This window comes from Sesamum indicum, linkage group LG1 (genome assembly GCF_026168435.1).
Source record: "Sesamum indicum cultivar Baizhima isolate 11 linkage group LG1, ASM2616843v1, whole genome shotgun sequence".
Taxonomy (NCBI): domain Eukaryota; kingdom Viridiplantae; phylum Streptophyta; class Magnoliopsida; order Lamiales; family Pedaliaceae; genus Sesamum; species Sesamum indicum.
In genome coordinates this window covers 18,729,921-18,755,345 of record NC_142657.1, presented here as the reverse complement: position 1 = coordinate 18,755,345, position 25,425 = coordinate 18,729,921, and the positions used below count along the sequence as shown (strand labels likewise).

The following is a 25,425-nucleotide window of genomic DNA, read 5'->3' as shown; positions in this document are numbered from 1 at the left end:
ATTTATTACATATCAAATAAATATTCTTATACTCAAATTACCCTCATACTTCTCCACGCATAAATGTATGGGAGGATGTATATCTACCGTTATAAGGTAGTTTAATCAGAAAAAAATATTTTATATCTATTATATCAGTAATAAGTCAATACAAAGTAGATATCAATCTATCTTATCAAGGGATAAGTTTACTATTTGAAACTCTGTAGATGAAGCCAACATGAATTGACTTTCCCCTAAAAATAGGCCATTTTTATTGTTCGTGTGGAGGTTCTATTATTGCTCGGGCGAGACACCAATGACACGGTGTATAGCTGAACCAACCATATCTCGGAAAAATAGGCCTTAAGGAATCTAGGTAGATCCAAAATATACTTAACTTCCATATTTTTCTTACACAACTCCTATAAAGAAATGTTCAGGTTGGTCAATAAAAGTAACTTGAGGGTAAATGCAAGGGTGTTTGATGCCAAATTTCAATAGGTCTTTGCCAAGGATTAATATCGAGAGAGTTAGATACAAATAACTATAAATACATATAAAAGAATTATAATTTGATAATAAATCTTAATTTTTATTCACTAGAAAACGAAGCTAAATATACGAGACATATATTAATCTATTTTACTTAATTTAAAAAAAGGTGCAAATATACAAACCATCTTCAAAATACACCCACTTATCGTAATTTTTCTTTCTTTATTTCTATTTTTATGTTTCTTTTATTTAAAAATAAATATATCAACAATGCTAAAAGGAATTTTTTAAATTGTGGGTCTATTTATAATTATACAAAACTTTGAGGGAGGCTAGTGTAATTATTTCAATATAAAAAACAAAGGATAAATGAAATTAGATGGAGAAGTTGCAGCAAGCAACCGTCTCTTTCCCTCCGCCATCTCCCCCTCCATTAAACCCTAACCACAATTCTAATTCCAGCAGCGCCATGCCTTCTCGCACACTCGACACGCCACTCAGGAATTATTAACCATGCCTTTCTCTTCAATGTTTGTCCACAATTATTTGAAATTGGAGCTCAGAGCCATGTCTCTGGCCCATCTAACGTGTCCACCAAAGTCCTTCTCCATTGCCAAAACATACCCAAGGCTCCACAAGTTGTGCCCTGTAAGGGGTTTTGCTTTTGCTTGCGCTTCTTCTTCTTCTTCTTTGTCCTCCTCTTCTGTTGTGGTGAGGCGCAGTAGAAATGCTTCTTCTACGTCTTCTTTGCCGCGTATTTACCAGCAGAGTTTTGGGTATGGAAGGTTTGCTTACGATGAGTACGTGTCGGAGGCGGAGTCTGATAGTGACTTCCAGTCTTCTTCTAAGCAATTGGTAAGCTTGTTTTGTTTCTTTTTTGTTGGTTTAGTCATAATCTCTTTGTTGGATTGGTGGGATTAGCACTGACTAAAGTTTCGTACTTGCGTCCGCTGGAAATGCTGAAAATTTTTGTTTTTACTTGATTCTTATATCAAGTTCATAAATTAGTATCTGAACATAGAGGGGACAAGCATTAGTTTGAGTCCAAAAAAGAGCAAGAAAAAATTAATCACCTAGTGGACGAACTTCTTCGAAAATATTTTCAAAGTAGGAATTAGCAAAAAAGACTGTCAAAATCATGGTTGAAGGATTATGATGTTTTTGAATTGTAAAAAACATAATAACTCTAAGGACATGGAATTGCTAAAATTTTAAAAATTGTTAACATGCCAATTTAATACATGACATTTATGTTATACGTTCCAATTTTTTCTAATGAACTGATTCTCCACTCAATAGTTTTTCTTTTATCACTGAATTCATTTATTTTTCAAAGTTACCTATTACATTGAATAAAATAAAAATAGTATTCATATATTGGCGAAATTAGATGACACTTGACAAAACTCTATGACAAATGAGAACTACTTCAAATAAGTTTTCTTCTTTATGATACCTTATAGTGGGAGTATGGTAGTATGAGGTGTACAAAATAAATTTTCTATGAAATATCGGAACAATAGAATAATATCAGATAAATAAATAGGACATAAGAATGACAAGTAAATATAAATATCAGATTGTTTGGTATGACAAGTAATATGTTATTTTGATTCATCAATTCCTTTTAATTTTCCTACGAATTGCGCATCACAACCTCATCAAAAGTTGTCATTTATAAGATTGAAAAATTATTTGATGTCCTCACTTGCCTTAAATTTCTGTCAAGTGTTTTACTATTTTTCTCAGCATGGTAAAAACATGATTTGCATTTTGAATTTAAATTTGAAGGATAGATTTGTGAAAGAAAGTTTGATTAATGCTAAAAGAAAACTATTGGGCGGAGAATGAGTACTTTTATAAATAAAAATGAAAGAAGTAATATAAGTATTATTTTGTGTATTGAGACCGACATTTTAATGGTTGCTGAGCAATTCATTCTTCTTAATTAGTTAAAGGTACTGTGTCTTTTTAAATTTAAAAACCATAACTTTTCCAAAAAGTTTTAACACGTCTATTATGTAGACATGGACTTGTTTATAACTTTGGCATTACTTATTTATTAAGGTTGCATTTTCAATGAGGGTATTTTGTTTTAAGGAATTGATTTAGAACTAATGATTTAAAATGGCTCCAATTTTAGTAATAGAGAACATAGTTCAGTTCAGTGCTGAAGGATTTGAACCATTTTAACTTGAAATTGTTCAAACAAGCCTTGTTACTCCCAAATCTTTCAATCGAAACACAGTCAAAGATTATTCTTGGGGCGTGGAAGCCTTTTGTAGAGGAGCACATTTCTGGTATAGTTTACCTATACTCGACCACACTGTATATCAAATAACTCAAAAATTCCTTATTTACAATTTCCAGTGTGCTTCGACACTTGATAATGTTGAAGAGTGGAGGTGGAAGTTGACCATGCTTATGCGCCGCAAAGATGAGCAAGAGGTTGTGTCAAGGGAGAAAAAGGACCGGCGTGATTTTGAGCAGCTTTCGGTGCTTGCTACAAGAATGGGACTGTACAGGTACTTGAAGGGAACCTGGCCTGTATTTATTTGATTTGAGATTGTTTCTAAAAAGCTCTCGTTCATTGCAGCCGTCAGTATGAGAAAGTAGTTGTGTTTAGTAAAGTCCCGTTGCCAAATTATAGATCAGATCTGGATACCAAGCGCCCCCAAAGGGAGGTATTACATAATTATATGAACCCTTTTCTATTTCTAACTGAGCACCTTTTCTCTTTATGTTAGGAATTCAGAAAGAAACGAAGTTCTCCTGAACACTTCTTTAGTATCATGGAAGTAATTGTGGCTATAAAACGCTTTCACTACATCTCACTGGATTGATTAATTTTCAGTTGTTATATGCACGTTTCACGTGGGTAAAATGGCCAGTTTTTATTTGCAGGTGATGATACCAATGGGGTTGCAGAGGATGGTAGATTCTCATCTCAGGGCACACTTCTCTAGAAAGGCTGTGAATAAGGATAGCTTTGCGCGTGATGCCTTTTCAATGTCTAACGCGGGTCAGAGCCTGTTGATTGATGAAGGATTTGATGAGCAAGAGGAGCCCTCAACCCAAAGTGTTATTGCTGAGAGAATTCGTAGGCGGAGGAGCTTACATATGCGCAATAAACAACTAGATTGGCAAGTTAGTATCATCGAGATTTGTCTAGATACTAATAGTACAGGGACGATTTTCTAGTTACATCTTTCTGTAGGTGATCTATACATCTTATGTTCACTATTATATACTTGTTCTACATCATGTGTTCACTGTAGATATGGATTGGTATGTTCATAGTTGGATGCTACTCCTGCCCCTGTATAACTGGTGTATATTTTATTTCACATTTTCCTTTGGCTTCTGAACGGCCCAGTCATGTTAGAATATTGTATAAGATATTGTTTGACCTATTGTGAGGGGGAGGAACACCATCTGTTAAAAGGATAAATTTGTGCGGTTTCAGTGATGATGCCAAATTGCAGAACAATGTAGAGAAAATTCTAAGCTAGTAATGCAACATTAGGGGTTGATGAAAGCCAACATAACAAAATATTTGGAATTTGGATATTAGCAAATATTCTCTGGTCGGTTGCTGACTGAAGTATTTTATCTGAAGCATTTGAAGTAGTAATTGGTATTCGTTTTGATTCCTTCTACTTGTAGGAATCTCCAGAAGGCCAGAAGATGCTGGAATTTCGAAAAAGTCTTCCCTCATATAAAGAGCGAGACACATTATTGAATGCAATTTCTCAGCATCAGGTGCTTATTGGATTGTTTTATGGTTTATGCTTACAGAAGCTTATTTGTGCTTTTGTGGTGTTTGATTGCTAAAATGCCTGTGTACACTTTGACTGTTATTCAAGAGGGATTTAGCAATGTTAATCAGTTTGTGCGTCATATTGATACATGTTATTTCCTTATTTGACCAATTTGAATTTATTTAACTGTGTTTTCAAACTTAATGTCTTGGACAAACTTGGCTTTAATTTGAGGTTTTAGAGTGAGTATTGTTTCAAGGTAAATCTGTGCAAGTAAAGTATCCATGTAAATTTTGAAAGTTGTTTCTAAGCAAAATATGGAAAAATAAAAACCCTGCCCTTGAAAAGGAAACAACATTACCAGATCTGTTGCTGCCAACACTGCAGCAGTAAGTCAGTGACCGCCACTGTTGTCAACTTTCTCATGATTTTCCCTTTACTGCAGTCCGCCCTTGTAATCATATCCATAATCTCTCTGTAAATGCTTTTTTTCTTGTTTTCCCTTCTCCAGCAACCTCTTTCATTTCTTGCACTAACTTTCTCTCTCTTATTCGCCATATTCTAGCAAAGAGACAGTGACATAGCCTGAAATTATTGAGGAATACCAGAAAAGTGGTCTTTGTGAAGGACAAAAACATTGTTTTCTGAATTGATAATTGTTAAAATGGCCTTAATTCAAAAAATTGTTCTGCTTGAGAACACCAATGCAAACAAATTAGGATATAAATATTTAGGCAAGTTACTACTTTTTCTTTGATCACTTAATACATCTACTGATATAAGAAGTTAGGAACTTAAGTGTTAAGTGCCATTTAAACCTGCATTCTCTAGCCCTTCCCGTCAAAGAGGGTGTTATGGTGGTGTGGAGGTATTTTCTTTTTTTCGGGGGGGGGGGGGGGGGCACTGTAATTAGTGTTGTGTGGTCGTCCCGAGGAGGTGGAAGACCACAAAAGAGAGTTAGGTATGCATGTTTCTTCTATTTTTTTTTTTTGGGGGGGGGGGTTACAGAAAGTGAGTTTTTGGTTTTGCTCTTGGACCGAGTAAGTGGTTAACCCACTCAAACTGGATAATGGACCGGTGTTTGATGCAAAGAATGAAGTTGGATGAAATTATTATATTCGATAGAACTATAAGCTTTTGTAATTGAAAAATTTTGTACCTGAAATCTGTTATTTTTGAGGGTTTATTACAATAACCTCCCTAGTGAGTTGGTGCATTACACATTATATCCCCTTCTCCTTCTTGAATTATAAAAAGCCTGCCCTACAAATCGAATCTTAACATACTAAACTTTTTTCCTCTCTTATAGTGCTTTGCAGTGGTTCTTCTGCCCTTGATTCCTGTATAAGCAGAATACTGCTGTTCCTTAGTGTTGCTAATTTTAAAGGGTTAAACGCTATTCCTTTTTATTTATATATTTATTTAATTTTTTTTTTTTTTTGGGGGGGGGGGGGGCTTCATAATGGTGAATGTTAACTTTGACACTAACATAAACTGGAGGATGACAAGGGAAAATGCCATTTCATCTTACCACCAGATTGCACTGAGGTCCAGCTTTTCTTTTATCAAGGAGTGGGACGTCCAAGGGGAGTACAACCACTACTTAGTTAGATAAGACGGTATGAAGAGATCCTGGGTATATGTTGTTCACAGGATGGGTTCCATGGCTCTGCATTCCCCAGTATGGTCTCAATGCTGAGAATTTGCTTCTTTCCCTACAAAGCCTAAGTGGTTCAGAGTTCCCAGTTTTACGGAAGAAGCAGCAGTTAAATTAATTATTGACTGTGTCAATTTTATATGGTCTTCGCAACTTGTTTATCTCTTTATAATTCAGGATGCATGAAGTGAGTTTCTTGATATTATCTCGATCTTATTTAATCAGCTCTAGGGAATATCTGGAGAAAGAATTTTAAGGCAAGTCCCCACTTATCTGCTACAGCTTACTATAACTGTGGTTAAAATTGGGTTTTGTAGGTGGTGGTTGTTTCTGGTGAAACTGGATGTGGAAAAACAACACAACTGCCTCAATACATCTTAGAGTCAGAAATTGAGGCCGATGGGGGAGCTGCATGTAGTATTATCTGCACTCAACCCAGACGAATATCTGCTATGGCAGTTGCTGAGAGGGTTGCTGCGGAGCGTGGTGAGAAAATAGGAGAATCTGTAAGTCTCTTGCGTGTTTCTGCTTGAAAGTATTCTCTTAAAAAAAATTTCTCTGATGGTTATATGATAAATGATCTCTCACTTTTTGGGGTTTTGTTCTTTGAAGGTTGGTTATAAAGTTCGCCTAGAGGGAATGAAAGGGAGAGATACACGGCTCCTTTTTTGTACTACTGGAATCCTTTTAAGGAGATTATTGGTTGACAGAAATTTAAAAGGCACAACTCATGTCATCGTTGATGAGATTCATGAGCGTGGAATGAATGAAGGTATTTGTTAATTGTTATTTTTTCCTAGTCTTGCATTTCTTCTTCTTATTTTCATTTGCATTTCATGGCAGATTTTCTTCTAATTGTGCTGAAGGATCTTCTTCCTCGTCGACCGGAATTGAGATTGATCTTGATGAGTGCAACCTTAAATGCTGAGCTTTTCTCTTCCTATTTTGGTGGTGCTCCAATGATCCACATTCCTGTATGTCAAAATTGTTAGGTTTAACACCATTTGACGATTATATGAAGTACTCTCATACTGCCAAAAAGAAACTTTGAAATGCTAGAATTTCTTAATCTTTTAAAGGGGCCTCTTGTTTACCAAAGGGGGAAATGTGCTTCCATTCTTTTTCTTTTTCTTTTGAATCTTATTTTGTTCTCTTTGTGGTTGCCTCCCCGCATATCTATGATGGTTTTATTTGTCCCCTCTATCTGGATCCAATTGCTAATTCTACATTTTTTCTCTATTTTGTCTTTTATTATCAGGGTTTTACATACCCTGTTCGGAGTCATTTTCTGGAAAATATTCTAGAAATGACTGGCTATAGGTTGACACCATATAATCAAATTGATAACTATGGTCAAGAGAAGATGTGGAAAATGCAGAAGCAGGCTCTAAGGAAAAGAAAGACTCAGATTGCTTCAGCTGTTGAGGTATATGTTCTCTAAGATCAGATTGTGCTTCTTGTACCCACACCTGTTTTAACTTAGTTGTTCTTTATATTTGAGATTTGAAATAGGAAGCTCTTGTGGCTGCTGATTTTAAGGACTATAGCCCTCGAGTTCGGGATTCACTAATGTGTTGGAATCCTGATTCCATTGGCTTTAATCTCATTGAGCATGTGCTCTGTCATATTTGTCGCAAAGAAAGGCCTGGTGCTGTGTTGGTGTTTATGACTGGTTGGGATGACATAAATTCTTTGAAAGATCAGCTTCAAGCTCATCCTCTGCTGGGAGATCCAAGCCGAGTTCTATTGCTTGCATGCCATGGTTCCATGCCCAGTGCAGAGCAGGTTGCTTTGATGTATTTTATTCCTGGCATGGCTCTTTCTAATAGTTGTTAAATTATGTGACAGGACCATCTAATATGTGCATAATTATTTACACTTGCTAATAATTTATTCTTATCTCAGTGGGGTCAGTTTACCCGGGATGGATATGGGATTGAGGGTTGTGGGTGGCAGTTGGGGGCAAGTAGCAATTGTCAGTCTCAACAACCTGCTCGTTCTATAGGAAAATTTCCAAGCATTTCTATATGATTTTTAACATACTTGAATTGTAGGAAAGTAGACTTGTTGAAAAATAGAACAATTATCTTTCAGAAGTAAAAATAATTGATGTCTGGTTAGGATGTCTCTCAGAAGAATGTATAGCTTTAGTTGGTTTCTCATAAATTGGTTGTATCACTCGATCTTCATCATCTTATATGATAAAATTGCACAAGAAAATCATATGCTAAACTGGCATTGTTGCATTGATTTCCTTGGCAAGGATATATATTAATAGGAAATGGAACTCTAAATCTTTTAGTAAAAATATTTGAAAACAGTATTTTATATGATTTCGTTAATCATTTTCCTAAAGTGAAAACATTTACTGACAGGAATAGTGGAAGTATTTGAAATATTTCAGCAAATAATGATTGACCAATTAGTTTAAGCACGTTTAATTTCACATTCACATGAGTAATAGTAGAAAATAATTAAACTTGATTGTGTATTTCATATGATTTCACATCCAATTTACACATTAGTAGACAATAATACATCCCTATAAAAAGTCAATGTCTTCGATTACATGACTATAGCACTAAATTGTCAAGCTAAGTTGAAAGCTGCATCTTTTCCCTCTAGTTTGCACTGTCCTTCAAACAAAATCATATGCTTTATTAATTACACCACTTAATTGTAGGTTTATGGGATATTGATTACTCAATTATTACCTTGGGATATTGGTTCAAATAGATCTATCTCAAAATATATAAAGTATGTTCTATACTTGTATTACATGTTATGCATGTGGTAATCGGTACTAAATCTCAAAGTCCTGAAGGGCCTAAGGTGTTGCCTGGCCGTGCTCCCCTCCCCTTAAATATGTTGTTGATTTTACCATAGGCACCTCCTAATTACTCAATAACCCCCAAGTATGATATACGGTTGCCATCTATGATTTCCAGTTCAGTGAAGGATGAGTTTTCTTTATATTCTTAATGTTTACTAGGTCATTTTTTATTTCATACTTCAATGTTATTGCTCTCCGTGAAGAATCTATTCCTGTCAGCGTTCAAAAGGTGCATATTATGCATTTTATCACAAACAAATAGAGATTAACTTGCTTACAGTGAGTATCTCTATGATGATTCATGAGGCAGACTATATGGATTAATTCCGGCTCTTATCCATCTGATGATCAAAAGTTTTTAGGTCCTTGGGAAAAACAATATTCACATAAGAAACATGCTACATCCCTGATGCCAGAGACTTATCATGATAACAACATCTGGAAGACACTCCTGGCACATGATGTATTTGATGATATTGGGGGATAAGATTTGAAATGTTAATGGGTGACATGATGAATTTGTCACTTTCATGTGCTCTAGATCTTTCCCCTAAAACCCTGAATATATGTGGATTTAGAATTAGCTATCATGGTGGTATTGATCTGTCCTCTCTCGGCTTTCTTTGAGACTTTTTTCAGTAATTTAGCTGGACGAGTCTAAGTTGTTCAGATATGAGACTTGAAAGTGAGTGCAGTTTCATTGCATAGTACAGTGGTTTCGGACTTGCAAATTGCCTTTTTCCTTTCTTGTTGAATTGTTTTTTCACTTTTTACATATTTTATGGAGAACCTCTGTACTTTGTGGATAGTTTTCTTAGCTTTCAGTTGGTAAAAGATCAATAAGGACATGCTATTGTAAGTAGTGAGATGTTGTTCCTAGTTCTAGAATATATGTTCTCTTATGATTTGGGACATACAATCTGAAAGCATGCATATACTAGAATTAGATTTATTGCTCAAATTGTCACTGAATATTGCATGCTAGTTCGTCCAGTTTATCTATCTCGCTTTTCTTTTGGCTCTCTGCCGCAGCTTTCTTCGTGCTCCACCTAGTTACATCTGATCTTTGTCGAACTTTACCTTTTTGTTTTTCTTTATGAAAACAGAAATTGATTTTTGATAAACCTGAAGATGGAGTCAGGAAAATTGTTCTTGCGACAAATATGGCCGAAACAAGTATTACCATTAATGATGTAGTGTTTGTGGTTGATTGTGGGAAGGCTAAAGAGACTTCATATGACGCTCTAAATAACACTCCTTGTTTGCTTCCTTCCTGGATCTCAAAGGCCTCAGCTCGCCAAGTAAAGTTTTTTAAATCTTTTAGCAGTTTGTTTATGGAGCTTTCTTTAGGAAGTTAAGTAGTAGCTCATGCCAACTTGGACAACTGTAATGTTCTTTATCAGAGGAAAGGCAGAGCAGGGCGAGTTCAACCAGGCGAGTGTTACCATCTGTACCCGAGGTGTGTGCATGATGCATTTGCTGATTATCAATTGCCAGAACTTCTGAGAACACCTTTACAGTCTCTCTGTTTGCAAATCAAGAGTCTACAACTCGGAAGCATTTCAGAGTTCCTATCTAAGGCCCTACAAGCTCCTGAACCTCTATCAGTAAGCATGGAGCTCCCTGCATATTGCATTCATATGTAGCTCACCCCTTAGTCCTCCCGGTTGCAATTAAATCCAACTTGTTTTCTGCTTTTGGAATTTTTGCCTTCATGGATTGACATTTTAACTGCTATTCAGGTTCAGAATGCTATCGAGTACTTAAAGATGATTGGAGCTTTAGATGAACGTGAAAATCTTACATTGCTGGGTAGATACTGAATTATTAACTTTTGATTTACAGCTTATACATATGTTGCCATGGAAGTTCCTTTGCATAACACAAGGAATGATGAAGATGTTCTTGTTTGCTTCCAGGACGCAACTTATCAATGCTTCCAGTTGAGCCAAAGCTTGGAAAGATGCTTATATTTGGTGCTATTTTCAACTGCTTGGATCCAGTAATGACCATTGTTGCTGGCCTGAGTGTCAGAGATCCATTCTTGATGCCATTTGACAAGAAGGATGTAAGTAGCGTAAGAATGTTAGATCTTTGATTGGGTACTTTGTTTTCTTCTCCAGTTAGTTAGTAGGGCATGAAAATAAAATATCGTTAGAGGAAAAGAAAAGAAATTAACTCAAGTGAGCATCTACTGCTTTAGACTTAAAAATCAGTTGTACTTTACATAAACATGCACAACATTCTTCCCATTTGTAAGTATCCCTTTTCAGTTTAATGAGCAAGTGCTGAATATTTGTCGTGATTGGTACTAAAATGTTGATTTCATTATCTGAAGTTCCTTGATGGTTAATTTGACTGACTAACCATTTAAATGTCCTCTATGCATTTTAAGATTTCTCAATGCTCTTCTAATTTTGTTAGGGGAAATTTTCAGTAATGCTTCTAATTGAATACCATATGTATATACCTTAGAATACATCTAAACGGACAATCTATTATATCTGTCAATTTAAGCATTGTACCTTTCGGTTTAATTTGTGTAAAATAGTGATAAATGCATTTTTAATCCTCAAATATAATCACTAATGCGATTTTGGGCCTCAAACAATTTAAGGTTGCAATTTTGGTCCTCAAACTTCAACTTTTTTTTGGCACTTTTGATCCTTCCGTTAACTTAACTGAAATTTCATTTAAAGTGGAAAAAACTGCTATTTTCCTCCAATTTTGTAGTGTTTTTCAAGTTGTAATCCAATGCATCCATATTTCGTGTTTCTATTCAAACTCCAAAAGAGAATAAACCAAAAAAAAAAAAAAATTAATCAACAAATTTTCTAAAAGTTATTGGCAATTTTTTGTTAAGATTATTTAAAAAATTTGTTGCTTAATTTTTTTTTTGGGTTTATTCTCTTTCGAAGTTTGAAGAAAATTTTGAAAAATGGGTGCATTTGGATTACAACTTGAAAAACACCACAAAATGGGAGGAAAAAAGCAATTTTTCCACTTTTAATGAAATTCCCGTTAAGTTAACGGAAGGACCGAAAGTGCCGAAAAAGTTAAATTTGAGGACCAAAATTGCAACCCTAAATTGTTTGAGGACCAAGATTGCATTAGTGACTATATTTGAGGACCAAAAATGCATTTATCCCGAATTAGTTTTTCTATGATCAAGTTTGAGTTGGTACTGGTGGTTAAATCTTGTCTCTTTTAAGAGGATATCGAGTAGCTGATGGCAAAATGTTGTGTCCATGTTTTTAAGGTACCTGCTGCCTAGTCTTTCCAGTACTGAGCTAAATCTAATCTAATCTAAATGTGTATAGATTTGCAAGCCTCTAATATAAAATGTGTGATTTTAGCTTGTAACCATCCCACATAAAAAGACGTGTGGATACATTGGCTTTATATTGTCCAATTTTTTCATGGTTTTCCTAGAGTCGTTCTACTTCATTATGTTTTTGTTCAGGTTGATGTCCTTAGTGTACTCTTGCTTCTGTTATTCAACAGACTTTAGTTAGAGATGGTTGAAGAACTACATTCAGTATTATCTTTTCACTTCTTGCAGCTTGCTGAGTCTGCAAAGGCCCAGTTTTCTGCTCGTGACTTCAGTGACCATCTTGCTCTAGTCAGGGCTTTTGAGGGTTGGAAAGATGCTGAAAGGGGGCAATCTGGTTATGAATACTGTTGGAGAAATTTTCTTTCAGTGCAAACTCTAAAAGCAATTGATTCCCTGCGGAAGCAGTTCCTTTATCTGCTCAAAGATGTTGGTTTAGTTGAAAATATTGAGAGTTGCAATGGATGGAGTCGCGATGAACATCTCATTCGTGCAGTTATATGTGCGGGTCTGTTCCCAGGGATATGCTCTGTTGTGGTGAGTTGATGATTATTTAAGAAGTTGGTAATATCTTTATACGATTTTCTCTATGTGGTTTCCTTTTGTATGCAAGATGTTCAGTTAGAGGAAGTTCTTTTAAATTGGATAATATTTGAGCTCTTTGGTACTAGTTATGGGACGTTAAGGACTAATATGAAGATATATATACAGAATAAGGAGAAGTCTATATCACTAAAGACAATGGAGGATGGTGCAGTGCTTTTGCATTCGGTAAGATAATGCAGTGACTACACTTCCTCAAACGCTTAGGTGGATTTATGGCTTTGAAGTTTTTATTTTTTGTGTTCGCCTTGGATTGATGCCCCTTTATTTTTTTTACCAGAGTTCTGTGAATGCCCAAGAAACCAAAATTCCATTCCCATGGATTGTTTTTAATGAAAAAATGAAGGTTAATTCAGTTTTTCTCCGTGATTCAACTGGTGTATCTGATTCTGTGGTTCTGTTATTCGGAGGACACATTTCTAGAGGCGGATTAGTAAGTCTATGGATTCCTTTTAAACCCCAGATGGCACTATTTAATTAGTTGCCTACCTTCAGTTTTAAGTCCATTTGCTTCTAGTAAATGTATTTTACATTATTGTATAGGACGGCCACATGAAAATGCTGAGTGGATATTTGGAATTTTTCATGAAACCTGAGTTGGCTGCTACATATCTGAGTATGAAGAGAGAGCTTGATGAACTTGTTCAGAGAAAGGTATGTGTTTGGGCTCCAATAAATCTATGGTATATATATCCCAAGTCCTTACTATCAAATGTGTACACTAGTTCTTTTGCTGCAAATTGATCAATGGTTCAACTTTGGTGTTTTTTTATTCTGTCTTCCATTTGCCATCTTGTACGTGATTAGCGGATGTTCCATGACATTGTTTTCTTTCTTCTTCTAATCCCATCTGATTGAATGCAGCTTTTAAATCCAAAGTTGGACATACAGTGTCATGAGGATCTTCTCAGGGCAGTGAGATTGTTGGTCTCAGAGGACCAATGTGAAGGCAGATTTGTTTTTGGGCGTCAGATCTCAACATCATCCAAAAAAACTAAAAGCTCAGGTCTGGCTAATGAAGGTGGTGATAATGCAAAATCTCACCTCCAAACTTTGCTTGGTAGGGCAGGGCATCAGCCACCTTCCTACAAGACAAATCAACTTAAAAACAACAAATTTAGATCCACTGTTGTATTCAATGGACTAAATTTTGTTGGCCAACCTTGTGGTAGCAAGAAAGAGGCAGAAAAAGCAGCAGCTGCAGAGGCTCTTACGTGGTTGACTGGTGAGAGGCAACCATCTGAAAAGACCGTTGAGTACATGTCTGCAATTCTGAAGAAAAGCAAGAAGAAACAACAATCTACTGCAAGGTGGAAGTAATTGTTTTTAGAAGCATATTTTATATAATTGATCAGTACTCCACATGAGCAGTTGGTGTTCATATTTCTATTGGTTGACCGGTGACTGTAGATAAATGCTTCAAGTCTGGAGAGCTCCAACTCTATATTTCATAAGATTCAGACCCCATGGTCTTGTGTTATTGGGGGCAGAAGACTTGTTTGGTATACGGTTATTGTTCTCCATATTCACAGTACTCAGCTCATCGCTCCAATCTGTTATTGCAGCAGGCTGCCATCATTGTCTGTATATATTACTCGCCTGTTGGAAGAAATTTTTCGGTAGTTGATTTTGCCAAACCATAAACAGGTTCTTTCTCTCATTGATGCCAGGAGAAGTCATGACACTTGCTTGAAATCAATAATTTGGAGTGCCTGCTGATTTCAAGCATTTCAAGTGGGATCTTTCTGTGGTTATCTGATCATGATTGGCGGTTTCTATATTTTCTGTAGACCTCAAGGTCCGTAACTTATGGAAAGTGGAGTTGGGGTGATGGAGGTTGTTTTGTATATTACTAGAGTTGGAAAAAGAGTAACGGGTGAAGTGTAGAGAATCAAGAATATTTAGCTGATCTATAATTGGCAACTTAATAGCTACAATCATAGAGTTGTACTTGCTGATTTTGACCTTTGATACGAGAATATGTCAGAAGATTGGTTTTGGACACTGGCCTCAAGTATGAACTAATAACAGAGTTGTATGTTCTTTGCACTGCCAATTCGCAGGGATTCAGATTTGGTCGCGGATGGTTGTTCGTCTAGCTGCAGATGCCAGTAATTCTGTCCGATGCTCCAGTATCCTTCAGCATATGTATTTCATGATGAGAAGTTCTGGAGGAGGGCCACTTTCAATTGCTTAACATTTTAAGCATTTTAACTTATTAGAAGACTAGTTACATTCCAACAGTTCTAAACTGGGTTCAGCTGTTACTTCTGTTGGGGGCGGTCTGTGATGGTTTTTAGCTGTTTTTAGTGTTCTGGAATCTTGTAGAGGTGAGATGGATGCTATCTGGTGGTCCTGTGGATGATTATAGAATCACATTCGAGAATGTGATTTTCTAATCCTTTTCTAGATGGCAATAAGGGATTTCCTTATATGATGAACAACACTTAGGGGTGATATCAACTGACCAAGGGACCCATCAATATATGGAAGAAGGTTTCTGTAGTTAGTGATGGTGGGTACGGCATTTAGAAAAATTATAATTTACGGTGAAGTACATGTTATAGTCAAAGTAGATTGAAAACACATTATTTATTTTTCATTAGATACTACTTTTTCACTGTGCTAAACATTTATACCAGGCATTTAAAGTCGCCTCGTTCTTTCGAGTGCCTTTTTTAAGGGTTGTCATGTAATATGAAATATTTGAAGCGCCTTTACTTTTTCAAAATAATTTTGCACGTCTCCTTTTTGTTTTTTTATCCTAATAAATTTATTTATTTATCTGCTTTAACTACCTTTGCCAAATATACTTTGAATGTTTACCCACTAGCTTGCATCATTTTTCAATGTTGGCGAAGTTTGGTCAGAGACTGGAGTTGTTGGCCGCTGCTATAAGTCATTATTGTCCGTAGCTACTGTGCTGCTTGTTGCTTCTGTTACCGGTTTGCCTTCTTCTAACCCTTCTCCTTCCCTTATGCCCCCCCACCCCAATTTAAGTACTCTCCAAGTAGTTGACAATATATATTGAGATGCTTTGTTAATTTCAGCCGGAAAAATGTGGATTAGCTATATGCGAGAATGGGAAAAACATGGAAGAAGAGGTATGAGAAGCTGCAGGGGTTGAATACATCATCGTCTATAGTTATGCAAAAATTGCTTCACAACCATATATATATATATATATATATGTAGTTTCTAATTCAAGTGAGGAGCTGGCTATCAAAACATGATCATCTACATACACCCAGACCCACTACGTGCTACAACCAACATCCCCAGCAGACCTTACAAACAAGCAAGTCATCAAAAAAGAATAACAATGACACATACCTATTTCATAAAATGTGTACATAAGTATGCAATGTAAGCCATGTGGAAGTTATTAGAAGTCCTAACTTCGAATAAGCTCCAAGGCTTTCAATAGGGTCCCCCTAAACCTACCCAAATCAACATTTACATCTTGATTGTCCAAATAAACAGAACGAAAATCATGCCATCCCTTCCCATAATCAACAACGCCGTGCCCACCAGCTGCCCCCCGATATTTCGCCCACAATGAGCTTTCATTTAACCGCACCTTGTACTCCAGATACTTCAACTTCATGTCTTTAGCCGGAAGCTGAAAGTAATATTTAGCCAAGAAATCCACTCCAAGGGGTACTATTTGAATTACGACTGCATTTTCAGGAAGAAAAACCATGTTGGTAAGTCCAGCTCCATGCACCCCTACCATCACATCAAAAGAGTTCACTAATCTTGCAACTGACGACACCTGCCCCCCCATTTCTTTCACAACAACGTCAAATCCCAGGCTTCGACCCAAGTTGGCTACTTCACCTTCATTGACCAGATGACGGGTTTTCTTCCTGGAAACGATGAGCAAGCGAGGGCGTCGTCTTGTGCTGCGGTACTTGTGATTGTGAATACAATCATATGTGGTTTCTCTCTCCAAGGAGTACGTGCTTCGAAGGAACTTTGTGAAATCTGTGAGTGAATAATTATGCGGGGATTCAGAAGGATCAATGCTCAACTCCTTGTTGGCTTTCAGGCCAACAATCATTCTTGGAAAACACAGCACTTGGTTTTCATTGTCAATGTCGATCACGTCAAACTTGGAGAGCCCCTCCAGTAAAACTTTGTACTTAGAAGTCCACCAAGAACGCTTGTTCGCTACAAGAAACAGCACTGTTCTATTGAATTCTCGGGAAGTCAGGAAGAGTGGAATGAGCACGTCGGTGAAGTCGTGAAAGGGGTTTCCGGCATACCCTCCAGCGGAGAAAACAACCGCCGGAACGCTGAAATTTTGAGTGCAATGAGGGGTGGCGTGAGGGGGTTGGGGAACGATCTTGAACGTTCTCACCTTCCCCATTACTGCCTTATCGCCTTTCCGCGCATAAGGTCTTATTGTCCAAGAAGTTGTACAGTCCAGTGCATGGGTTGAAGCTATTAAGATGGTGGATGAGTTTCCATGGATTCTTAAGTCACCACTCATTTCATAGACTTGAGATCTTGAGTTGCTCAAATTACGAAGAATGGGGTTTGGAGGGATCTCATCTGCATCAATATCCGGAACAAACAACAAAAGAAATGTAAGAATTAGCGCCACACTTACCTCAGTAATTTGGGTCAAGTTATAATGTTATGATCAAGTACCAATATTGCAGCATGTAACTTAGGGGAAATTACAATTTTGGTTCCTCAACAATACAACTTTTTTGTTTTTAGTTCCTAACAATTTTCACGTACAAGTTTGATTCCTTAACTAGCACTTTTTTTACCGTTTCAAAAAATCATCATGTGTTACACACGTGACACTGGCATTACCCCTCCTTCCAAGGGTCACGTGCATGGAACATGGTGACTCTTCTCATATGCACGTCGTATGAGGGCATAAAATTAGAAACTTTAAAATTTTGAATTAAAAAAAATCCTCAATTCATAAAAAGCTGATAACTGGTGGACTTAAATACAAAAATCAATATTGGAGACAAATTGAGATCCTTCGTATTACAATTTTTGTCCTATATACATGGAATTTGACAGTTTTAATCTTGTGAACAATGAAATATATCACATACTACATGAAACATGAAACACATTATTTTTATTTTAACAATATTTGTATAAAAATTTTATTACATGAAACCCGTATATTTTTTTATTTATTTTTTACATTGAGATCAATAAATTTTTAAAATATATCAATTTTAATTAATAAACTCATATTTAGTGAGATACATATATATTATATTACTAATATTAAGTGAGACAAATATTCACATATTTAATGGGAATTAAATCGTGGAGCCTAAGATTAAGAAATTTATAAATGAGTTACGGCAACTGCATGTGAATTGTGATGCTACAAAAACTCACATCCACTGGCTATTGAAACATCGATAAAAGTAAAAACATGCATGTTTATATGTATTATAACTAAATATATTTTGTAATTATTTCCATCTTAATTAGTATTTATTATGTATTTCACATCATTAACAATATAAAATACAATTCATAAACTAACCAAAATATATTTCATTTTCTTACAAAAATCTACACATAATTAAAAACACACGTTTCCCATTAAAAACTAATCATTGACAATGAACGCAAAACAAAAAACATAGCCATATGTAATACTACACATCACATATTACATTAGTAGTAAAATCTTACATGATTGTCGTGGTTTGCTGATTTCTTCTGTGCTCATCAGCATTTTGAGGCCCCAATCCATTGACTGCTCCAAAATCACTGCGTATACGAACCAAAAACTTGTGATCTCAATTGTGCAAACTGCTACGAAAGCATATATATATGACATTATTATTCTTAAATAACAATGTAAAAACATGATCGTTCAATGTTAAACTGCTGTCGGAGATGAGAATCATTGTGAAATGTTTTGCCTGTTAAACGACCGGCTCATCTAAAATCTTACATGCTTCCTTATGCATGAAAAACATAGAAGTTACGTACCAATGGGAGGAGGGCCGACATAGGACCTCAAAACAGTGCAAAGGGTGAATGCGATAACGAAGCAAGTCAAGAATGCTGGACATCCCAGTTTCTTCTGCTCGTGCCGGCTGAAACTTCTGTCGAATATCGTCTTATTATATGTCATGGTAATTCTCTCTAAGAAAATGATGAATCAGAAGAAGCAGCAACAAACTGAAATGGGAATGGCTGCATTAGATTAGAGCAATATCCAATTTGAAGAAGTGATGAGTTTCGGAATGGGAGTCCGACGCGCGCGCGAGTCTTAGAAGTAGGTAGGCAGAAGGGGCGGGCGGGCGGCGTTATTCGGACTGAGATATCTCTGCTTTTCTGTGGAATGCTGATACCAAACACTGTTTCCGTAGAGTTGATGCGGCCCACGATCTTTGCACATTCTTTGCTGGTGGAGATGATAAGGACGTTGGGGTTGACCTTCAACACGTAAATATTGATTTAAATTTTAGTTCTATAATTTATGATGGTGGGCATTTCAGTCAATTGTTTTTTGCTAATTTAATTTTGTAACTTTAACACTTTGGTAGATTTCATACTTTTCTTGCCAAATTGTCCGAAAAATTTCACGTGACTAATTAACACACGACTTAATTAAATTACAACTTTAGTTTTATAACTTATGGCTGTTGGTATTTTCTGGAGAGTTGACATTTTTGATCCTATTCGAATTGATTTAAAAGACTAACTAAAATAGTAATTTAATTGGACTCTGTGCAAATTACATGCAATTTTCCAACCAAATTAGTCGAAAATGATTAAAATTGACAAAATTATAAAGTTACAGGAGTAAGTTGCTAAATTAATTCATACAAGATCAAAACTAGTATCCCTTAAATTACATAACTAAAATTGCAAATTTCACTAATTATTTGGTTGTGTATGCTAATTTCAAAATATTTCCAATAAATTTATGATATATATTAACAAATGAAACTACTTCAGTTAACGTGGTGTCCCACAACACCAGCATAATCATGCATCTCTATAATGCATGGACACAAATATGACGATATAAAAAATATAAAAAAAATTAGGACACAATACGGCTACATATAATGTGTATTTATTATATATATTCTCAATTTTTCATAAAATTAAAATATGCAATAAGAATAATATCAAGATAAAATATAAAATAAGCATGTGTTATACATCTATATTTTTAATCAAATATGGCTTCAGAAAATATATATAATCAGTTTAACTTAAAAGTACACAATGAAAAAATTTTAATATTTAAATTAATTAAATCATCATGATCATCTCCCAAAATTTTTAGTAATTAATTTCTTCTCAAAATTTTTAGTTTGAGATGTGTGAGTTAATTCTTTTTATTTCTTCTTACGCTCAATTTTTTTTAAAAAAGAATTAGTACAAGTTTTTTGAAATTATAAAAAAAATCCAAAACGTGTTTGTCACGCCAACCGGCATGTTGGGCGCCGTGTCTTTTTTTTTTTTAATTTTTGGACACGTCATTCTCGTGTTCGAGGCATATCCCTTCGTGTTATGTCCGACATTGTATGGAATAATTTTTGGGAGTTGCGGTGTATTATAGTGTAGCCTATATCGTTTCCTTTCTATCCTTTCTTTGACCTTTACTTACCCTCTGATTTGCATTATGCGACTATGATTTATAAGTGCAATTTTATTTCGAACCATTTCATGGAGTATGCTTGCACAATTTTGTTTTCTTTTCTTCTGTTTTCTAGGTAAAACAGCCTGTGTTTGGAAACCTCTACCCGTTTATTAATATTCAAAAAAGACGTAACCTTAAATGATACCAATTTAACTTACCCATGATCAAATAACGATGGAATATCAAATAAAAAACAAGTGGTAAACATAAGAAATAAAATGAGAAAATCAATGGCCACAGACACATGAAAATGTTGATCAATGGCGTAAAAGCTTCAGTGCCTTTGCTAATGTGCCTCTAAACCTATCCAAATCAATGGTCACATTCTGTTTTTCCAAGTAAATAGAGGAAAGTGCATCCCATCCTCTTGTCCGGTAAGACTTTGGATCTTTCAGAACCGGATGATCGGCTGGGTACTGTTGACTCAGAGAGCTTTCTTTCATGCTTACTTTGTATTCCAAGTACCTAATGTTCATACCCGCTGCAGGGTCCCTGAAATCAAGTCTAGCAAATTCATCAATTTCTCCGAATGGAACCACTTGAATCAGGACAGCATTCTCTGGTAGGAACACCATGTTTGTTAGCCCGGCTCCGTGTACTCCCATCAACACGTCGCAAGAATTTACGGTTTGTGCGAATCTTGTCACGTTGGTAGACACTCGAGCCTCTGCCGAGACCACCTCGTATCCCAGCTTTCTTGCCAACCTTGAGACGTGGACTTCGTTCGTCATGGCTCGTGTTCGGTTCCTGGATATGATCATGAGACGGGGCTTCTCCGTCCCGTCCCCCTTTCTTGATCTGACTGCCCTTTTTCTCTCCAGAGAGTAGGCTCGTCGGAGGAGCTGCTTGAAGTGGTGCATTGACAGCCCGGAAGGAGGTTTCGACAAAGCCGGATCAATCATGAGCTCTTTGTGAAAATTGAGGCCGGCAACCATGTTGTTGTAGCAATGGACGTGCACTTTCTCATTGTCTATGTCTACTACTTCATGTCTGGTGAGCAGGTCCAGAATTCGTCTGTATTTACTTATCCACCATCGCTTGTAATCACTTGCAAGAAAATGGACCTCCTTTTCGTAACGAAACGAAGTAGTGTATAGCGGAAACAACAGATCTGCAAAATCATGGAAATAGTTTCCCGAAAATCCAGCAACTGAGAAAAGGATAGCTGGACGCCTGTGATTTTGAGTACATTTTGGGACAGTGCCGTAGTTGTCGTCATCGTGTCCTACTATGTTTACTGTCCAATTCTTGACATCCGACAAGCCCTTTCTAGGATAAGGCTGTATGCTCCATGAATTGGTTGAATTTGATGATGAGATGCCCATGTCTAGAGGTTTTACAACAAAGATTGTGGAGGAATTGGCTTCAATCCTTATATCTCCTTCAACTGCGTAATAGTTTGCAAGTGAGTACTCTGAAATTCTGCGAAAGGACACCGCCTTCCTCGTCTCGTTCAATGCTGCAATGTGTTAGTGGGAAAAAGTTAGCGTTCAAGAAGTAATCATAGAAACATAAGACACTTTGTTTGGAGTTGTTTTTAGCTTACTTTTTAAAGATTTGGGAATATGAAATTGAAATTTGGAAAATCTCAAGTATGCATCGGGAATGTGACGAGTGTTTGATAATATATTTGGAGACGTCCAAAATTATCGAATCGGGACAAAAATTACTAAATGTTAAATTATACGATAAATTACATTAACATTTATGATGTTAGGTCTAATTATGCAGACGTCCCTTAACCTTTGTCACTATAAGAAAATTATTCAATAGTAAAAAAAAAAATTAGCATCAAGAAAATTAGCAAATAAAATTTTCTCGCTGCTAATTTATATTATCTAATACAAAAAAATTACTTGGTAATGAATTTAGCAAGGGAAATTAATTTGCTACGAGTTTAGCAAAGAACTATTTAAAAGATATATTAAATAATATATATTAGTAACAAAAATTTTACTTGCTAATTAGTTCGATGTTGATTTTAGCATCAAATTTTTCGTAACTATATATTGATAATTTTTCTTGTAGTGTGTGAAATTTGAAGTGTACCCCTTGCAGGGGTACGTAAACATAATTAATTCAGAGGTATATTTGTAAACTTTTACTCTTGAATAGAGGTACAGCTTTAGTTATAATTACAACTTCGAGGGGTGCAATCATAATTTTAAATAAATTAAAATCTATAATACAGTGTGTTTAGAATTATTTTTAGCATGTTTCAAATATTAATTAAAAAATGAAACCAAAAAAAATTATGGGCACTAATTTTAAATACGGTAAATTATATCAACACCATTTGAGAAAGCATCCCTCAAAAATTATACTTGTAATTACAAAGGATACAAAAAGTACCTGTAATTGGACTTGAGGTCCAGAAATGTCAATATAATTTACCGTTTTTAGCATATTGGGACTTGCAAGGTGTATATATATAGACATGCATACCTAACAGTTGCGAGATGAGACTTGTGTTATTGACTACCAGCATACTACTTTCAGTGGCATTAATTTGCAAGTGCAAATCTCCAGCAGCATTCCCACCTGCTCCAAAGATAAACAAAATTCACAATAAGCATCCCATGTAAAAAAAAAGAAATTCAATTTTCTATTTCAAATCTTATTGCGTATCCTATTTTAATTAACGAAGACATGCATATTATGGTGTGAAATCTTTCCTTAAATAATCATCAGTACCTCTTTTCTCGTGCTTTTCACTTGTATCTTCAATTACACGCATGTCGTGAACAGCATTGATCGTCAGCTGCAAGCTGACGGTATCGCCAACTGAAACAAGGACCAAGAATTTGAAATTACATGAGGGGAGATGAGAGTCTTGACGCAGTACTAGTACTAGAGCGACGCACAAATAGGACGTACGTACTCACTGAGGCGGACTGCCGATGAGAGTTGAACGTGGAGGAAATGCTGAATGCAGTAATGAAGCATAGAACGAGTGCGCAGCAGCCGAACCTCCTGCGCTGGTACTGATTGAAACTTTTTGCAAAGATGGGATCATACATCTTTGCTTGCAAATCTAATGGCGACTTTGCTTTGATTAGTATGTGCTACTAATTAGTAGCGACTAAAGAAATGAAAAAAGTCAACAGGAAGAAGACCCTTAATTGAAGCTATCATCATTCACGCTTTTGTTATTGCTGTGATGAGAAACTGTGCGATTTGTTGACTATGATTGGTGTTAATAATGATGTGTACATTTTTGTGGGATTTGTGATGATTATTACAAGTTGAAAATGAGGATTCTAGTCTAGTTTTATAATGATGATTAGGTGGCAGTGGTTGTTGTTAATTGGTATTGAAAGGATGGTTTCAACTAATTAATTAAAGACATCACAAAAATGTCTAGTGAAGCAATTGCAAAGAGTTTCCCTAGCATGAATCACAATGTCAATGTGCATGGACTTGAGGATGATGTATACTTCTAAACTTCTATCAGCTCTTGCCTCACTCACACTGGTTTCAATTCTAAAACTCTTGGCTTAGTAGAGATTTTTTTATTTAAATTCTATATATATATATATATAATGTGGGTGTCTGTTTATTTTGTTATTTTATTTGTTATGAAATTATTGATGTATGTGACAGTTTGAATCCCGTGTATATTCTATATGTGTCTATTTTTTTATCATTTATTTTGAAATTATTAATGAACTTGATAGATTTCTAGCAAGTTTAATCATATTGGAATTCAATTTGGTAATTAATACTTGCAAGTTAAAAAAAACTACCACATTAAGCACAAAATTTTGTTGAAAATTACAAATACGACTGGAATTTGATACGTACGTCTCCCACGAGCCCCAAATTATGCCTAGATTTGAAATTTCAGTAGATTTTATGTTTAATGTGTCAATTTTTTTGAGTTGCAAGGTTTAATCCCTGATTTGGATTCTAATAGGACTAAGATTGTCGCCCCTATAGTTACGATATGTCAAAATTGTAATTTTTACAATGTATGGCACCAAAGTATTTATAAGTGTGAAATATTTTTAAAAAAGCCAAATCTTGGCTGAGTTATTGAGAAAGTTGTAAGGGCAACTATTAGAAGGTGGCAATTTTAGTCTTGATGAATATAGCAATTAAATCCTACAATTTTAAGAAATTAGCACATTAAGGACAAAATTTGGCAGAATTTGGTATGTCACCCTCAAGCAAGCCCCAAGTTTGGACCAAATTGCAATTTACGGCAAATTTTGTCATTAATATCTCAATTTTGATTTATGGGGTTTAATCATTAAAATTGAATTCCAACATAACTAAAATTGCGACTTCCTTACGATTAAGAGATTAACATATTGTAAATTCCCTAGAATTTTGAGTACGTATGTGATATTATATGATGTAAATAGTTTCAACAAAAATTAAGAATTTAGGATTGTGAAAAATACCATTTTGAAGGAAAAAAATAACTACAAAGAAGAAAACCACGATCTTAATTGCTTCAGGGATCTTCCCCGATCCATTGATGGATCTTTTTGGGCGAGAACAGATTTTTATTTTATAAATTTCCTCGATTTGGGGACGGACAAAACCCATCTGGAACTCACTTCGAATAATATATTGAGTTTATTTAAAAGCTTCAACTTTTATTGACTTACACAATAAATAATATTTTTGATTAATTGATAAATAATAATTCAATTTTGCTGGTTAATCCCATTAGATCAAGAATCAAGAAACGTGCATGGGTTTCGAAACAAGGCGAGGCAGGTCCAGAATCCAGCTAGAGGTGGGGTAAGGTGGGGGCTTGGAGTAGGAAGGTGGTCTGGATACTACTAAAATGAACTGCGGATGGATAACAAAAACCTGCTCCGCCTTTTTCTAGTTAAGATGGTGAGGTGAAAGAGACTTTAAAAGAAGGAAAATAATTATATTTATTGCTGTCTTAATCTTTTTCCATTTTTTCATAGTGATCAAAGGGTTGCTTGAAAATCATCTAAACTAAGTTGTCGGTCGACAAATGAGTCACACAAATTTTAAGTTTGCATAAATCAATTACGAGAGTAGAAAAAATTATGGACAGATAAATTTTATATATTTAAATAAAATGTGTTACGATATTTGAAATGAAGATTGTTCTTGATTTTTTAT

The 25,425-nt window shown here is 35.6% G+C and overlaps 3 protein-coding genes across 7 annotated transcripts; 1 reads left to right on the top strand and 2 right to left on the bottom strand.

Moving 5' to 3' along the window:
• Positions 1–851: 851 nt before the first annotated feature.
• LOC105162448 (DEA(D/H)-box RNA helicase family protein) lies at positions 852–15,409 on the top strand. Of its 3 annotated transcripts, XM_011080458.3 has the most exons (20): positions 852–1,332; positions 2,848–3,002; positions 3,074–3,161; positions 3,382–3,624; positions 4,144–4,239; positions 6,213–6,401; positions 6,508–6,667; positions 6,739–6,869; positions 7,154–7,321; positions 7,408–7,680; positions 9,835–10,029; positions 10,132–10,335; positions 10,471–10,540; positions 10,648–10,796; positions 12,291–12,596; positions 12,771–12,830; positions 12,943–13,095; positions 13,206–13,316; positions 13,527–13,972; positions 14,073–15,409. In XM_011080458.3, the coding sequence occupies exons 1-20, from the start codon at positions 991–993 to the stop codon at positions 14,074–14,076; spliced, it is 3,543 nt and encodes a 1,180-aa protein (XP_011078760.1). In that variant the 5' UTR covers positions 852–990; the 3' UTR covers positions 14,077–15,409. The 3 variants fall into 3 exon arrangements, with proteins under 3 accessions (XP_011078760.1, XP_020549438.1, XP_020549439.1); XM_020693779.2 differs by having other exon boundaries at positions 13,527–15,409; XM_020693780.2 differs by lacking the exons at positions 852–1,332; positions 3,074–3,161 and having other exon boundaries at positions 2,863–3,002; positions 13,527–15,409.
• Positions 15,410–15,858: 449 nt separating this feature from the next.
• Positions 15,859–18,952, bottom strand: LOC105162449 (alpha-1,3-arabinosyltransferase XAT2-like). The gene is made up of 3 exons (XM_088879033.1): positions 18,648–18,952; positions 18,345–18,422; positions 15,859–17,219 (listed from the first exon to the last, which is right to left on the bottom strand). The coding sequence occupies exons 1-3, from the start codon at positions 18,790–18,792 to the stop codon at positions 16,057–16,059; spliced, it is 1,386 nt and encodes a 461-aa protein (XP_088735159.1). The 5' UTR covers positions 18,793–18,952; the 3' UTR covers positions 15,859–16,056.
• Positions 18,953–20,464: 1,512 nt separating this feature from the next.
• Positions 20,465–23,567, bottom strand: LOC105162450 (alpha-1,3-arabinosyltransferase XAT2). 3 transcript variants are annotated; one of them, XM_011080460.2, is made up of 4 exons: positions 23,198–23,567; positions 23,011–23,100; positions 22,762–22,857; positions 20,465–21,775 (listed from the first exon to the last, which is right to left on the bottom strand). In XM_011080460.2, the coding sequence occupies exons 1-4, from the start codon at positions 23,334–23,336 to the stop codon at positions 20,574–20,576; spliced, it is 1,527 nt and encodes a 508-aa protein (XP_011078762.1). In that variant the 5' UTR covers positions 23,337–23,567; the 3' UTR covers positions 20,465–20,573. The 3 variants fall into 3 exon arrangements, with proteins under 3 accessions (XP_011078762.1, XP_088739806.1, XP_011078764.1); XM_088883680.1 differs by having other exon boundaries at positions 23,202–23,566; XM_011080462.3 differs by having other exon boundaries at positions 23,194–23,334.
• Between the last annotated feature and the right edge of the window lie 1,858 nt (positions 23,568–25,425).